The sequence below is a fragment of the Sinohyriopsis cumingii genome, chromosome 16, assembly GCF_028554795.1.
Source record: "Sinohyriopsis cumingii isolate HCF-2022 chromosome 16, ASM2855479v2, whole genome shotgun sequence".
NCBI lineage: Eukaryota > Metazoa > Mollusca > Bivalvia > Unionida > Unionidae > Sinohyriopsis > Sinohyriopsis cumingii.
In genome coordinates, this window is record NC_142976.1 from 20,623,390 (window position 1) to 20,640,542 (window position 17,153).

General features: G+C 33.6%; 1 protein-coding gene across 1 annotated transcript in view; it reads right to left on the bottom strand.

Moving 5' to 3' along the window:
* Window positions 1-4,724: 4,724 nt before the first annotated feature.
* The window catches only part of LOC149780041 (LIM/homeobox protein Lhx3-like), a 53,675-nt gene continuing 41,246 nt past the window's right edge, over window positions 4,725-17,153 (bottom strand). Inside the window, exons 4-5 of the mRNA XM_089936802.1 lie at window positions 14,506-14,832; window positions 4,725-8,535 (exon numbers count right to left, since the gene is read on the bottom strand). Coding sequence (XP_089792928.1) covers window positions 8,192-8,535; window positions 14,506-14,832 — 671 coding nt within the window. The 3' untranslated portion in view covers window positions 4,725-8,191. The remainder of the gene's footprint in view (window positions 8,536-14,505; window positions 14,833-17,153) is intronic.

Consider the following 17,153-nt stretch of genomic DNA (forward strand, 5'->3'; position numbering starts at 1 on the left):
TGTCCCAAGCGTGCTTTTTATCAGCGTGATTTTCCCATGTTTGATATTAATAGCTTTATCTTAGGGTCGAGTTTAACGATACAAATTGCATGCTGTAATTATCGAACATGACAATTCGCATCTAGATGGCAACTAGGCTGGAGTGAAGAAATGGCTGTCTTAAATGTTCGTATTTACCATGATAATAATAAAATAAAAAGACTATTTATGAACTCTGACAGCATGTCTTGATCAAAATGCATCTTCAATACCTTAATAACATTTTAAACAACGTTTCTTTTTAGGTATATTATAAATCAACGCATTTTGAAAAATTATGATTTAATAAATTCAGGTCACTGATTCAAAAATCCCAATAGTCTCTACTAGACCAGTTTGTACATGTATCAACATCTGAGAGTACTTTCCGTGCTTGGTATCTCTTATGCAAAATTGCTGTAATGCAAAGTTCACATAAAGATTTAGTTTCGTGCTTGTTTAATAATCCTCTGACATGTTTTCTCTCTAATAACCCAGGCAAGCATTTTGCAGTAAATCGTGTTTTAGGGGACACTAAAGAGACTGCCTTACTGTGTCCATTATAAACAGGTGTCCGTTAATACGAGCTGTACATATTTCTAAATTAGGAGTCGTCTGCCTCAAACCAGGTATCTGTATGTTTTTCCCGTGTATCTATTTTAAGCAGATGCTTCACGTACCTAATAAAATATACTGTAACTTTTTATTGTATTTTCATGGTTAAAATATAGACGAGAATTGAAAAAGCCAGACCTTACACACTATAAGCAACAAAAGGATGTAAATATTTTTCTCATTTTAATTAGGAAGATGACGCTATACCGTAGACGACGTTCTTTATTTTGACAGTAGAAACATTAATCAGGAAATTTTAAACCGCCAAATTTTTGCTTGCAATGATCTCTACATTTATGGCGTGGATAAATTCCGTTTTTCCATCGCATCTTTCAAACGCCCCGGTTCGTCATTGGCCTTTGACATTTCTGGATTGATTTATATCAATAATATGATCAGTGGGAGAAAATCCGGCACCTGGGGCTATCCAGCACTGTTTATTTTTGTTGATTCATGGGGAAAATGTTCTCCTAGCTCTGATTAAAAGCAATAACTGTGTAGTGTTAGAGAGAACTGGTGGTCTGGCCAATCTAGTGTAACTGACGTGTCAAGACAGACTCTGGATTCTGACGGTTGTTTATGGAACGTAGGAAGCTGCAATAGTCTGAATAAAAAACTGTTCTGCCACATTTAAAATGTTGCCTCATCCAAAAGGATAACGTATCTATGTATAGATACATCACAAATGTTTGAAGTCAAACTATAATCACATAAAAAGGTATGACGTATCTATGTGTAGATACATCAAAACAGTATGAGGTATCTATATATAATAAATATCAAAAGTATGACGTCAAATACAGACACATCAAAAGGTATGACGTATCTATGTGTAGATACATCAAAACAGTATGAGGTATCTATATATAGAAATATCAAAAGTATGACGTCAAAATACAGATACATAAAAAGGTATGACGTATCTTTGTGTAGATACATCAAAATAGTATGAGGTATCTATGTATAGATATATCAGAAGTATGACATCAAATACAGATACGTAAAAAGGTGTGACGTATCTTTGTGCAGATACATCAAAACAGTATGATGTATCTATGTATAGAAATATCAAAAGAATGACGTCAAATACAGATATGTAAAAAGGTATGCGTATCTATGTGTAGATACATCAAAACAGTATGAGGTATCTATTTATAGATATATCAGAAGTATGACGTCAAATACAGATATGTAAAAAGGTATGACGTATCTATGTGTAGATATATCAGAAGTATGACGTCAAAATACAGATACGTAAAAAGGTATGACGTATCTTTGTGTAGATGCATCAAAATAGTATCAGGTATCTATGTATAGATATATCAGAAGTATGACATCAAATAGTAACGAATATATTAATAACTCTTTCTTGCTGTCAAGACAGCTAGAGAAGATTGAGTGCCGTGTATTTTTTGGTCTAATGTCTTGTATTCCATTTATCTGAGAAATAGAGCATCCATTATTCTCTGTCAGCAAGCGCATTCTCCATTTCAAATAGGGTAAGCTACACAAAGAATATATATATATATATATATATATATATATATATATATATATATATATATATATATATATATATATATATATATATATATATATATATATATATACATACATACATACATACATACATACATCCATAGCTACTAATCAAAGTGGTAAATTTTAAAATATTGTTGGCAAATATCTATAAATCAAAATAATACAGATAGTGTGGAATTACGTTGTATATTATCTAGACATTGATTTCTAGGTTGCCGCTAAAACATTATGGAAAAAATAAACCACTTTTTCTGGATGCACAATCTGTATCAGTTTTCGACATCCTTTTGTACCCAGTTGTATCATTTTGTTCCCTAGTATTGTGTCCAACAGTATATTATTGTACCCTATGTATCCTTTGTACATTATTATATATTTTTGTATCCTATTGTATCCTTTTGTATCCTTTTGCATATCGATAAATCTTTAGATTTTATTTAATTATTGGTAACGTCTTGTTATGGCTTTGTTAACCAAAAAGAAATTTGTCCTTGAGTTTAAATTGATGGATATACGGCTGATGCCGTAAAATTGTAACATTGCAATATGCATAAGCAGTTCTTCATTTTAAATTTTACCTTGTCCATGAATGTACTCAACAATGATAAGTGAATAAGCAATTATACACAACGCAGTATTTAAGAATGGCGAAGTTCATATTCAGCTCTGAGCTAATTTGATCAATATAAGGCGGAAAGTCTAAATTTGTATCGATGTTCGTCTTTACGTTGTCAAATCCGCGTGCTTTCACATCAGAAACACTATTAAGCATCAAGACAATGCCCTGTTAATATCTGTTATTATATGCTCATTTTTCCCCCGTTAACTTTACATTGTCAGAATCGTTCAGTATTCCCCGATACTGAACGCGCGCGACAATACACATATAGCATTCACGTGCATAAAGGAACTACTTTCTATTTTAAACAAACAATGACGCAGACGCCAGCACTTTTGACTTGTACACAAATCATGTACACTCGCGTAAGAGGCTCTTTACGTTGTAGTTGTTTAAATTTGTTTCTAAATGAACTAAAACATGTTTCGTGGACTGCAAAAAAAACCTGTTTTGACACATTCAGCGTTGATACAATGTTATGGATTTAGGCTAGCTACATTGTATAAAAGACGGAAGATAAGGTCCTTACAAATAACATACAAGTGACAAGGCATATACTGTCTTCTTTAGCTGGTGATAAGAATGGCAAAATAAAATACACTTACAGTTTTACATCCTGAATTTCCTCAAAATGTATTTTCTTAATTCTGCAAATCCGAATTACATGAGCCATGTCATAGGTTTTCAATCTAGATTACACATTTCGAAATTGTGCTGTAAGTTCGATGATAAGTGGAACTGCATCAGCCTTACTGTACTCAAATTGAAATAAGCATTAAATTCCATAGCGTCTTTTTGATAATTGTAATTGAAAGACTTCATATTTTTCCCACATTATGATTTCAAACATTCAATGACAGAAACAGAAACACATTTGCAGACGTAAACACGCTTCTGCCGTGCCTCTTCAATCCGATGTATTTCATGTATAATTTGCACAGATGAATCCAGTCCAAAATCACAAACTTTCGTCGAATCGAAACAAAATATCAAAATATATTCATTCCAGATCAAATGGAAAAGTTGTTACAATGCGCATTCATTCATAATATGGCTACAAATTTCAATTTTAACTAGACACGCCATTTTCTTTCGAAAGTTATGTCGAGCTAATTTCAAAAAGTTCAAAAAATTTATCTGGGCGGAGTTATGTGCGCATTCCTAATGATGTCATTGTGTAATGACAAATCTACGCTTGTGTATGTAGTTTGGAATACGGCATTCAATCATTTACGTTGTCTCTTGTTGTGTATTTTGTTTATATAATTAAATCTTAGGTAGAATTTAAAAAAAATGAGCATATAATAAAAAGGTTACTGCATTTGTATGGGAAAATATGAACTCGTTTTGTCGGAAGGATATACTGCACTCCCAAGGTCGTGCAGTATTCCATCCCAAAACTCGTTCATATTTTCGAATACAAATGCAGTAACCTATAATTACCACAAGTTTAAAATTAGGATATTCCCACAATTAAAAAATTATGTTCACTCTTTCGTAACCAATTAAAGAGTTTTAGGTTCATTATATGCGATAAAGAAAAACAATTTATCACTTTTATTGCTAAATTGTAGTTACGAACTTTATGTGACCTCACATTTCATACTTCTGTTCAAAGATATTGTGTATGAATATGTTTCTTTGAATAAATTTCAGCTAAATGAGTTTGTGTACGAGTATGCATCCGTATGCATGTATGCATGGTCAACATATTTCTAAGCCCATGTACCTTGGAACAGGGTATCACTTAGCACGTGAATAGCTTAGCACGTGAATCACTTAGCACGTGAATCGCTTAGCGCGTGAATCACTTAGCACGTGAATCACTTAACATGTGAATCGCTTACATTTTGACAGAAAGAAAGTGAACTCTTTATTCAAGAACGTAACATTCTGCCTCTCATAACTGCAAAAAATCAACAAGCACAAGTATATGTAAATATTTATTGAATTAGACGAGACATAAATGTATTTATGCCAATATTAGACACAAGATATGAATTAAAATCAGATACAGGTAAATAAAATTCTCCACTGATTTATTTATCTAAGCTAAGTAATGATAGGAGTGTTGACAATGAAATATATCCAAATTTACACCGCACACTGAAATGTTTTCGAAACAATGGCACATAGTAACAGGTTCATCAACCATTGTCAAGAAAGAATATCGGAAAGTATTTTCGAAAGTAGTTTATTAAAATTAACTTATTTGCTTAAAACTCGTTTAAAATCTGCCTAAAATGCTGATATCAGTTATTACAAAGTAAGAATGTAGAAAATAAAAGGGAAGAAAATATGCATATTTAAATGTATTAAAATACTCCTTTAACATTATGCTGTTGTCATGGTGTTCAATCCAGATGTTAAGTCCGTAATTCGTATCGCACACCGCATTCTCTATCTATTTAGGCGTTTTCAATCGTGGTATTCTTACATGAACAGAACAGAACGTTATGTATATCTCAGTTTGTTTTGAATTTCATTAACAATGGATAGATAAAAGGCTCGGAAAGCACAAAAGAAGGGATATGTAATAAAAAACAAAGCTAGATTCGTGTTTTATTCTGAGCCAAAGGAAGAACTCGTTTCATATTGCACACGAATGCATCTCGATGTGTCCCAAAGCATCACTAAAATCGTTCTTACATCAGATATGTAGCTATGTGTATTTATTAAATACACATTAATTTTATAGGGTCTATCTGCCGTTCGATACGGATCTATATCGCACACCTAGTCTAGAACGAAATAGGTGTATTCACAAGCGTCGATTCTTTTATGTATGAAATCGAAATTGTATAGATCGAATTTTTCTCTGAATTGCGTTCACGCTGTATAGCAATTAATCATGGTAAGCGACATGACAGCGTATTTACAAAACCGCATTCCTGTTTTGTTTTGAGTCGGATGAAAACAACCAGTTCGATATAGAGTATTGATATGTCTCTGCCTAACGGTCTCAATATATACCTATAGACCATATAAAACTAAAATCCTTCTTTCGGCTTGGAACAAAACACGTACGCTATTTTGTGCAAAACTCGTATCAAAACCCTTTTTTTTCTTTTAATTTTAAGATTTGAGGCTTTAGTTATATAAGTATAAATTAACGATTCTTATCAATACATGTCACAAAATCGACAATGATCCGTCTGAAAAGAGGAAGGGTTTATGAACCAAGGCAATCTATACGGCACTGATATTTAAAAAAATCTATATCGAAAAGAAAATATTTGTGCAAACATCTATCAAAAATCAAATTCATCTTATTCAGATGGATCAAAGGGATTGAAATATTGATCTCAGAATGTGTATGAATCACGTTCAGTTAGTTGTTGTACGAGCGCTTAAAGAACTTCTGTAACAATTAATTATCTTTATACTTACTTACTTATCATAATTGGTCAATAATTTTGCAGTGATTCAAGTCTTGGATATCTATCTGTATGGAGAAAAACAATTTAATTTGTTTTCAGAATGAGAATTTTTAATGAACCAAATATGGTCTGTTTTATTTTTGTGTCTTTTTGTTATTATCATATATACTTCATGATAACTCACACGTCTAACTTTAATTAGATTGTTTCGAGAGAAAGATCTGTAACGATTATTTACGATTTCATACATGCATGCGTTTAGTCAGTCATAAAATAATTTAATATATTCGAATGTTTATTCATTTATTCGTTTTTATACATCAGTCCATCCATCCATCAAAATTGAAACCAATTGAAAGCAATGCATGAATATGAGAATAGACCTACTTTAAAACACACAAGTAAAACATGTTATGCAAACAGGTGTCATATATTACAAAATGGGCTGAAGTTATCCATTTGCAGAAACATTTGGCGACAGTAACATATTTTTGCAGAATAATTTATTTTCGTATGAATGAAGTTCGTAGAAGGAATTTCATTCATGTAAGCATATGAACTGCAGCTCAAAAATAAATTGATAAAAAGATGGATTCTGTATATTTTTTTGCAAGAATGATTGAACTGTATATTATGCAAGCGTGATTTTTTTTTCTCTATGCAAATACAGTCGGGGCAGGCCGCGACTGTTACACAGTTACTTCTACTAATGTAGGAGCGACTGTTACCATTTATAACATAAAACAATCCCAAATATAATAAACCATACAAATCCATTCAAAATTTTAATATGGAACGAGGCACACAGCAGCCATCCAAAAAATGGATATAATTTAAAATATCATTGGCAAATATAGAACATTGCACAATCCCAATAAATGAATAAAAACATATATAAGGAATATGATATGAGTCATGAATAAATAAACAGAACCATGCTGAAATTATGTTCTCTTGAATAATATGAACACAATAGAATTATGCATACAAAAAATGTATCCTCTATTTGAATTTGATAGACAAGATATGTTCAAATAACACAGATTGCGTATATATATATATATATATATATATATATATATATATATATATATATATATATATATATATATATATATATCTTCCATGGAAAATATCATACGGGTTGATATCGCACAGTAAAACCGGTGACAATTTATCTCATGCAATTAATACCTACCCTCTGCAGAAGAAATATCTCAATGAGACAATTACATTTATCTTGTACATTGTACGTCCAAGAACAACACAACTTTCCGAATGAACTCACTGTTTACGTTGCCAGTGTTTGGTAAATTTAATTGTACATGTTCATTACAACGTGGGGATACTTCAGACGAAGGCATCTAAAAAGATTTAACACGTATCCACCAGCTGGTGACTGAATGCTGGAAATGTGTCCGACACCGGTCATAATGAAAGTTCACTGAATGCTGGAAATGTGTCCGACACCGGTCGTAATGAAAGTTGACTGAATGCTGGAAATTTGTTCGGTACGGGGGTCATTATGAAAGAATATTTTTATGCTTGTATAATCTGCTTAGGGACTCTAAAAACGTACTCAATATCTTGGAATCAGAGGTCGAAGAAATTAAAGTGTTAAAGCAATAGCAAAAAGCCCCTTTTCCTGCCAACGAGTGTGTTATAAACGTGTTTAAGTGTGTGTCACGAACGTGTCCGAACGTATTGAGCAAGTCACGTCTAGTGACCCATAGTCTCAAGTTACCGAAGCGTGTTGAGTGTTGGTATTTGTATCAGTGTCCATTTTCTCAGAAATGTAACACATGACTTAGTTTGTAGTCTTACTAAAAAAAGGAGAACAATGTGTACATTTTCCAAACGTAAATTGTGCAAAATGTATAACTACCACTCATGTAAACAACACAGGACGCGTTTAGATGCTGGATGCATGCTTAGTTTATGTCCCATATTCTTGCACAGAAGTTGAACACCATCATCTGGTTATTTTGTTGTCTTATAATCGGTAGTTATATTTATATCAATAAACTTCCACGTGATTCTGATTTGAATTTGGCCCATAGTCGGAATATCCTCGCGAATTATCGTTAATATCCGATGGAATCATTCGGGAACCCATCATTGGTATACTGTCCATGGGGCCCATGTGAGCAACTGACATTGGAATGTTCGGAGAGTGGCGATCCATAAATGAAGGGCCATGATGCATACCTCCATATGGGCCCCAACTGTCCATGGGAGGAGTGCCTGGAGGAACAACTGGCATATGATTCATGTTTTGCTCTACTTGCTGACCAGGGGAAAATATGTCATTTGAGAGACGGCCTGTGCTCATTTGGTCTTCGTCCAGGTTACCATCAAGATCTGAAATCAAAGTGACAGCTCAGTGTTAAAATGGCAACTATGATTACACAAGTTTCGTAAACTAAGTTCTGCATTATAATCCGTTTCACTGATTCATAGTGTACGTGTATGTGTTTGTGCGTGTATGTGTGTGCGTGTATGTATGTATGTGTGTATGTGTATGCGTGTGTGTATATGAGTATCTGTATGCATGTGTGCGTGTGTGGGTGTGTTGTATATTTAACGTAGTTTTAACAATTTTTCAGCCAAATCGCTACGATGTCTGCAGTGTAGCAATTTATAGTGATGTTTAGCACTGGGGCATCATGCCGCAGATATGTAGCATGATGTTCAACCCAATCACATTATCCTGACACCAGGCCGACCAGTCCTAACACTAACCTCTTAATGCTGAGCGCCAAGCGAGGCAGCTTTTAGTACCGTTTTTCAAAGTATGTGTTATCACTCAGCCAGGATTCGAACCCGCATCCGAGGCGGACGCTTTAACAACTAGGCCACCGGAGCGGTGATTCACAATGTACAGTTCTTACTATCGTTTTGGCAATAAAATCTGAAACTTGTCGAAAATTTCTCCATAAAAGTGTTTTCATGTAACCATTTTGAAAAACAGTTCAACCTTGAAACTAATGGATTGATTTATGGAAGATATATAGCTAAAATTCTACCGTAGACATTTAGTTCAAGTCCATTTGTGTAACTCCTATTTACCAAATCACATACTGATAATGATGTCGCTCAGAAAATGTAAGAGCGGTTTGTTTATTTTGCTTTGGAATTCCAGAATGCATTTTCTTGGTTAATCTCTCTCTCTCTCTCTCTCTCTCTCTCTCTCTCTCTCTCTCACACACACACACACACACACACACACACACACACAAAGTAGCGATAACGACGTGGAGAGGAGTGAGCTAAGTAAATACCGTGTGAAACATGATTACTTATCCCAGTAGTATCATAGACCGACATATTTTCTATTTTTTTAGTTACATAATCTTTGTCACGGTTATTCTCCTTTTCCGTTTTCTTCTCAATTGATATTTGACTTCTGTTTCTTTGCTTTTAATACTTGTGTTTTGATGTAAACATTCCTATTTTAACAATTAAAATTGCAAATTTTGATCACTTCAATATTGCGTTTCCGCCATTCTAAATAATTCCTGCTGTGTTGCAATTCTACTCGCTTTGCCATTAAATATGTGTCTCTATGTAGAAGAGACGACCTGCATAAACATCTTTATATATAGGATGGTAAAATGCTTGAACCTAACAACTACCGTGAAATAAAAGATTATATTAAAAAGCGCCATGTAAAAAGCGGAATATGTTTTCTAAATTGATGAATATTTGAAAAGCTTTGCCACAATATATGACAATATGTCGAATCGTATATAAACTCGTTACCATTTCATAGCAGTATAGGAATTCTTCTCATCTGTGTATTACATAAAAATAAATAATCGCGAATAAAGGGCAAAACAACCTGCCACCAAATAATCTTGATCTCACAGGTGTATAGTTAATTCACATGCTTTTCTGCTCAAAATCCACGTATATTTTAATGTGCTTATTTTATGAAGTCCGTATATATTAATGTGCTTATTTTATGAAGTCCGTATATTTTAATGTGCTTATTTTATGAAGTCCGTATATATTAATGTGCTTATTTTATGAAGTCCGTATATTTTGATGTGCTTATTTTATGAAGTCCATATATTTTAATGTGTTTATTTTATGAAGTCCGTATATATTAATGCGCTTATTTTATGAAGTCCGTATATTTTAATGTGCTTATTTTATGAAGTCCATATATATTAATGTGCTTATTTTATGAAGTCCGTATATTTTAATGTGCTTATTTTATGAAGTCCGTATATATTAATGTGCTTATTTTATGAAGTCCGTATATTTTGATGTGCTTATTTTATGAAGTCCGTATATATTAATGTCCCCAGTATGCGATACTACTCATTTTATAAAGTACATGTATTTTATTGAACAAAATGTGAATGTTATACAGTTTAATACATCTTAAGACTGTGTGAAGTTAGCCTACGTCTGAACAGTACATCGAGAATAAATAGTCTATTATTATTATTATTATTATTATTATTATTATTATTTGCTTTTATTATTATTATTATTATTATTATTATTATTATTACAGACGTGGCACATTACAATCAATACTCATATGACTTTATTAAACTGTGTCATAACATACACACCGTGCTCGTTGTTGCTGTGATCTATCACTCTGTTGTATCTACTCCGTCACAAAATGTATTGTATCGCTTACTGGTTTCTTCAGGTCGTCATGTGCATCTTTATCGGTGTGCAGGGTTTGGTGGATTAACATCCAGACGGTTTAATTCTAATTGGCCAAACCGTACACCACATTTTATATACAAATAGCGATACCAAAATTCCGGATGTGGATTGTATATTTAGCACAGTGATTTTCGCCTACCAGTCAATTATGACGTTCATCTGGTCCTATGTCAGCACACCGGGTGGCAGATATGTCTTTTCCGACCATTTTTATGCCTTTTTCCTCATACAGAGTATTATAAACACAGTAATAAAACTAGCAAATATTTGCCAGAAGAAACAAAACAGTAGACATCGCAATGTTCCGATACTGTATTCTATATCCTACAGCCGTTATGTGAAGGGTATCAACGTGTCCGTTTAACACATACGCTTTCGACATGTGCAGAAATTTGCACCGAAACGACCGTTGCAATTTATATTTTTAATTTCACGCATATGGTGCTACACGACACATCGGTGTTGGTGCGGAATTTCATATTAAAGTGTTTTGTTTCATAACTCTACCTACATGGTATTAGTTCCACACTTAACATATCTGGTGTACGATATAATTACTTTAAACATATTTTATCGCCATATTACTCAAACAGTGGCGATTGGGAGAGTTGGGCAACAAGTTCTCCAACTCAGGTACAACCCTTGCCCTACATAGAAGCGCTTAGCATAATACGTGTTGCCGAGGAGAATGCATAAAATACGTGCATATACGTGATATAATAATTTTAACATATGTAATATACAAAAATCGTTTGAAAACATATTGAAAAATATCAAGTAATTCGCCTGGTTTCTGTACTAAAATATTGTATACCTTTATATGCTTTACAGTGGAGAGCCCCTGGTGGCCGAGTGGTCTAAAAGGGCTCGCGTTTAACGATCACTATCATCTCACTTTTTTTTTCGCGAGGGTTCGAGTCTCTGGCTCTGAAAATGTGGGTCAATGAGTAAGCTTCCCAGTAGCTTCCCGTGGGTCAGTGATGTTTACCGGGGGTTTTCTGGCGTTTTTCTTTACAAGTTATAATCCTTTAACAGCCGATATTGCTCTTAGAAATGTCGTTAAATCCAAACAACAACAACGACATCTGTACAGTTACGTCACAAAGCGGTTGAGAAGAACTTTGAAGTAACATGTCAGTTGACGCAGGCAGATGAATACTATTAAGATTAAGAGGGAGAATTCCGTGTTGAACTCCATTGACACGGCACTCTAAAACATTAATGCCATTCAGTTTGAGGTGCCTCACCACACAACTACATCAGGAAGACTGAATTACATGATTCATAAATCCTTCATTGTGGATGATTAAGTTACACTTTTAACAAATACGTCATTATTTTAGAACACTACAATTCACGGAGGATATAATATTTTATTTCACAGTATAGAATAGCTCGTATGTTTCACAAATGATATGTCGTTTAAATTCACAACATAATTTGGCAACTCCTACATTTTTTAAGGACGGTTGTGCCACAAAGGCAAGGTCGAAATAATAAATCACCTCCTTGATACTTGCTATTTGGAATCTAAAATATGAAAGTTGAAACTTTTCAGTTTCGTAGGTTATAACTTGTTAGATCGGATATATATATATATATATATATATATATATATATATATATATATATATATATATATATATATATATATATATATATATATATATATATTTGTGTGTGTGTGTGTGTGTTTAGTACTATTCATTATCGATTATCTGCTTAATGAGATCACTCTGTCAGTAGTGAAGGCCCCCCACCCCCCCTTCACTACTTCTGTCGCTCTAAGATTGTGGCCCTTAGGAGTTTGTAATCTAGATTCCGGTTCATGATTGTTTATTACTTAAGCACAATTTTATTATTATTATTATTATTATTATTATTATTATTATTATCATTAGTAGTAGTAGTAGTAGTAGTAGTAGTAGTAGTAGTAGTAGTAGTAGTAGTAGTAGCATAATTGTTGTTATGGTTGTTTTATGTTGAATTCCAATTTTATTTCCAACTGAAACGAAATTTTAATTTTATTTCTTTTACTTTCAACACTTCCCTGAAATATCCAGATATCATAGTTTGCTTATACCTTTAGCGAAATAGCTCGGAAAAGTTCTTTTTTTGCTTAAATTATAAATAAAAAATGTGTATTTCATCCTTATTGAAAATAAAGACTGCTTTAAAGTTTTGCAATCTGTCAGCATTATGTTTTGAATTCACTGTAACGTTAGCTTGTCTGATTCTCGCGAAAACAACATATTACATCGAATAATCCAGGTAAAAAGTAAATGCATTAAGCAAAACCGCTCAAAGTGTTACAGTGGGCCTTGTTCCAAAACTGGGAAATGAGACGTATATCAGATGCGTACGACCATTCTCAAACCTCCTCTTCCGCCTCCTCCACCTCCTCCTCCTCATCATCACTGATATGAAGACTAATATAACATTATTATTTCTACGCGAACCCTTCTAAAATTGACAGTGGGCTTTTTGTTTCAATTGCTCGAATCGAGAGTGCATCGAGAGTGCATTGCTATACGATAGGCAGTGTTAGTTAACTACGGAGATGATTTACTATTGGTTTCGAGTTTTAGAATGCTGCGTAAATCTTATTGTTGCACAATAAGTCACATAAACCAACATTTAGATTATTTGTATCTTACTCCGTATCAGTTGTCTTAATTCTGTTTCAGATTCTTTTGTGTCTGTAAAATGACTTACAATGTTATGTTTTCTGTGGCATTAATACTTTTATTTCCTTTAAGTAGCTATAAAGAAAATAAAAAATATTCAATACAGATGCCACATAATACATTGCAAATAGCGAATATAATACTTCTATGAGAATTCGTGACGGCTCAAAACATGATCTTGAATGATGGCCAGTTTAATACACAACCATTTTTCTAATTAGAGAATGACAAGATATTTTGGGAATATGCGTTGGAATATTTTCTCGCAAACTGCTTTTAGTCCAATATTATTATTTCGCATTTTCTATAGCAACAACTTGTATGTGTAAGTACATGTTTATAACAATAGGTGTCGACCAGCGTAATGCAATATTTAGATAAACGTACAGTAGATAGATTAACTAGTATATCATATTAGTAATAGTACTTGAGATGGCTTTTGATTTAGATAGCAGACTTTATAAGGATAATAAACAATAATGGGGGTGGGGAAGCTTTGGGACTATTATGTTTGTTGAGTGGTCGCAGTAACTGGGTGTTAAAATTACTTTCTGTTCAGTTTCCGCACGATGCGGGATCGCAACGATTGGTTGTTAAATTATTTTCTGCTCAGTACCCGTATGCTAGAATAATCTGGAAATTCAACTGATATTCTTGGCCTTAAGAAAGGTGAAAACATTCGCAGACATGCAGTTTTAGGAAACATCAGTACAAAAAAAAAGAACGTTTGCAATTGAAAAATACTTACACGCGATCATATGCAGTACACATGTTGTTATTTTCTTTTTTTTGCTTATATAAACCAGTATACAGTTTTTAAATACCATGCTATACCTATTACTATGTTACTTGTTTTAACTCAAATCTGAAAAAAAAACATCGCATGGTCTTACATTCTTTTCTCAGGACATTGATTAATATTACATAAAGGAACATAGGAATTTCATGCACTTACCATGATACTGACTGTCCTGAATTCCGTCATCCGAGCGGTCATCTGGACTACTGAGGGAATTATCCAGATCTGCGGATTTTTTCATCTGGCGCATATATGGGCTCCAGCGTTGACGTCCGGCATCCTTTTTTAACCTTTTCTCCTTTGCTCGTCTATTTTGGAACCAGACTTGCACCACACGCATGTCCAGACCTGTTTCAGCACTCAGCTGTTCTCGCACGTGACGCGCTGGCTTAGAACTTTCGTTGTATGCAATCTTCAGAGCCTCAAGTTGCTTGGCGGTAATTGTCGTTCTTGGGCGCTTGTTAGAATCATCTAAGTTGTATTCTAAAGATAAAAAGAAAAATAAAATAAAAGAATGCAATAATTTTGTGGCTTTCAATAAGTCGATGACAAAATATCCTCTCATTATTTAAAAAAAATATCGCGTATGAATCTTGTGAAATTCACTTCGTATCTTTAGCATATAGCTAATAAGACATAAATCACCCATTAGTTAGTCTCAAGGTGATCGAAAAGGTACGTCATTGAATGTTGACTGAAAATATATTTCACCACATTGAAAACCAGAAGGTAATCAACAATTACTTACCTCGCATATATACAGAGCTTTTAACAGTCTCCAGTGGTCATTGTAAAATTTAATTATTATGAAAAAACAGTTTCAGATTAGTCATCATGTCTACGAGATAGTGACCCTTCTAAAGGTTGGTGAAAGGTGTACAACTATTAGCTAAATAACGTACGTAACCACGCAGTTATTAGCTAAATAACATACGTAACCACGCAGCTATTAGCTAAAAAAACATACATAACCACGCAGCTATTAGTTAAATAACATACGTAACCACGCAGCTATTAGCTAAATAACGTGCGTAACCACGCAACTATTAGCTAAATAACATACGCAACCAAAGCTAGTAAAAGATGAAAACTATACATCACGATGAGCTTCTGTAGTTGCAAATGGGTGTTATTAACATCAACGCATATCATCTTAAATGTTTCGATTCTAGCATAAACAGTCTGATATGAACATCAAATATAAAATTTAACCCAAGTCAGTGAAGGAAAAATGTGGGTCATAATGACCTACTTCTGCTGTGGGAGGGTAGTTCTCATCACGATGTTTTAATATTTCTAGATAGAATAGTATGTACATATTGTGCAACCCCACCCCCCAAAAAAACCCACCCAACAAAAAAGCCACCAAAACAGCGTGCGCAGTCACGTGCTTAAGCAAAAATGTAACATAAGCCTATAGAATATAAAATGTAGGTCATGGTGACCTTGTTTTAATCGGTTAGTAATAATATAGGTGTACATAATCATATAGTTTCATGATTCTAGCTGAAACATTTGAAAGATAAAATGTAGCCCAGGTCAGCAAAGTGTGAAATATTGTTCAACATGACCTACTTTTGCGATGTGTGTGTAGTGCTCATCAAGACTCATCCTCTCACTAGATTTCATGATTCCAGAAAAAACTTTATGTATACAAAAAGCAAACAACAATCTAAATGGTCATGTGCTAAACGCAGAAACCTGACTATAGCCAGTAATACATGAAACGTGGGCCACGGGCACCTTTGCATGGGCATATTTGCATTAATGAGCCGCATGTAAACATTTGGACGTAAACTATATTACACTCGTGAAGAGTTATTTGTACTTTAAATGAAAATATTAGGTGAGAAAAATAATCTACTTAGGAGTTTGGACAGAGACAAGGAAATCCCAGTCGCAGGGTTACATTATATGTCTCCGCACTCGGCAGACCTCGTGGAAAGACAAATAATCTAACCCTTTGACTGGGATTTCCTTGTATCGGTCCAAACCCCAACATAGATTATATATGACTCTAACATAAACAGTGCTTGAGAAATAAACTTAAAATACAAACTTATTACTCAAATCACTGATGCATGAAGTCACAATGACATAATGTGATGAGAATGTAGACCTTACTAAGATGTATTCACTCAACAAGATGTATGATTCTAGAACGAACAATATGTATAAATGGTGATAAAACGTGCAGCCATGATGTAAACGCAAAAGCTTCACATAAGCCTATAAAATATGCAATTTAGCTCATAGTGACCTTCTTTTGCTGTTGCAAGTTGGGGGGGGGGGGGTTTGCACTAACACGAATGTATACACTTTTCTAGTTTTATCATTCTAGCCTGAACAAAATGGATAAATATATTAAATACATGATGAAATTTAAGTCCCTACTTTTGTGATAAAGGTGCTGAACCCATCCAGATGCATCTTATTTCCGAAACAAATTACATGGTTGTGGATACAACAGTATGCCTAGAGGGTGAAAAATCGTTGAGCTAAAAGCAACAGTTTAACCGAGAATGTAACAGTAATACGAATTCACAAAGTAAGCACCCTTAGGCTCTCGCCTCAGAGGTAGATGCTATGAAACCACTCTAAAGTGTTGTCAAGGACTTACGAAGAAAGACTGATTTAGATACACAGCGGCTGTTCATATATATATATATATATATATATATATATATATATATATATATATATATATATATATATATATATATATATATATATATATATATATATATATATATATATATATATATATATATATATATATATTATATATATATGTATGTATGTAT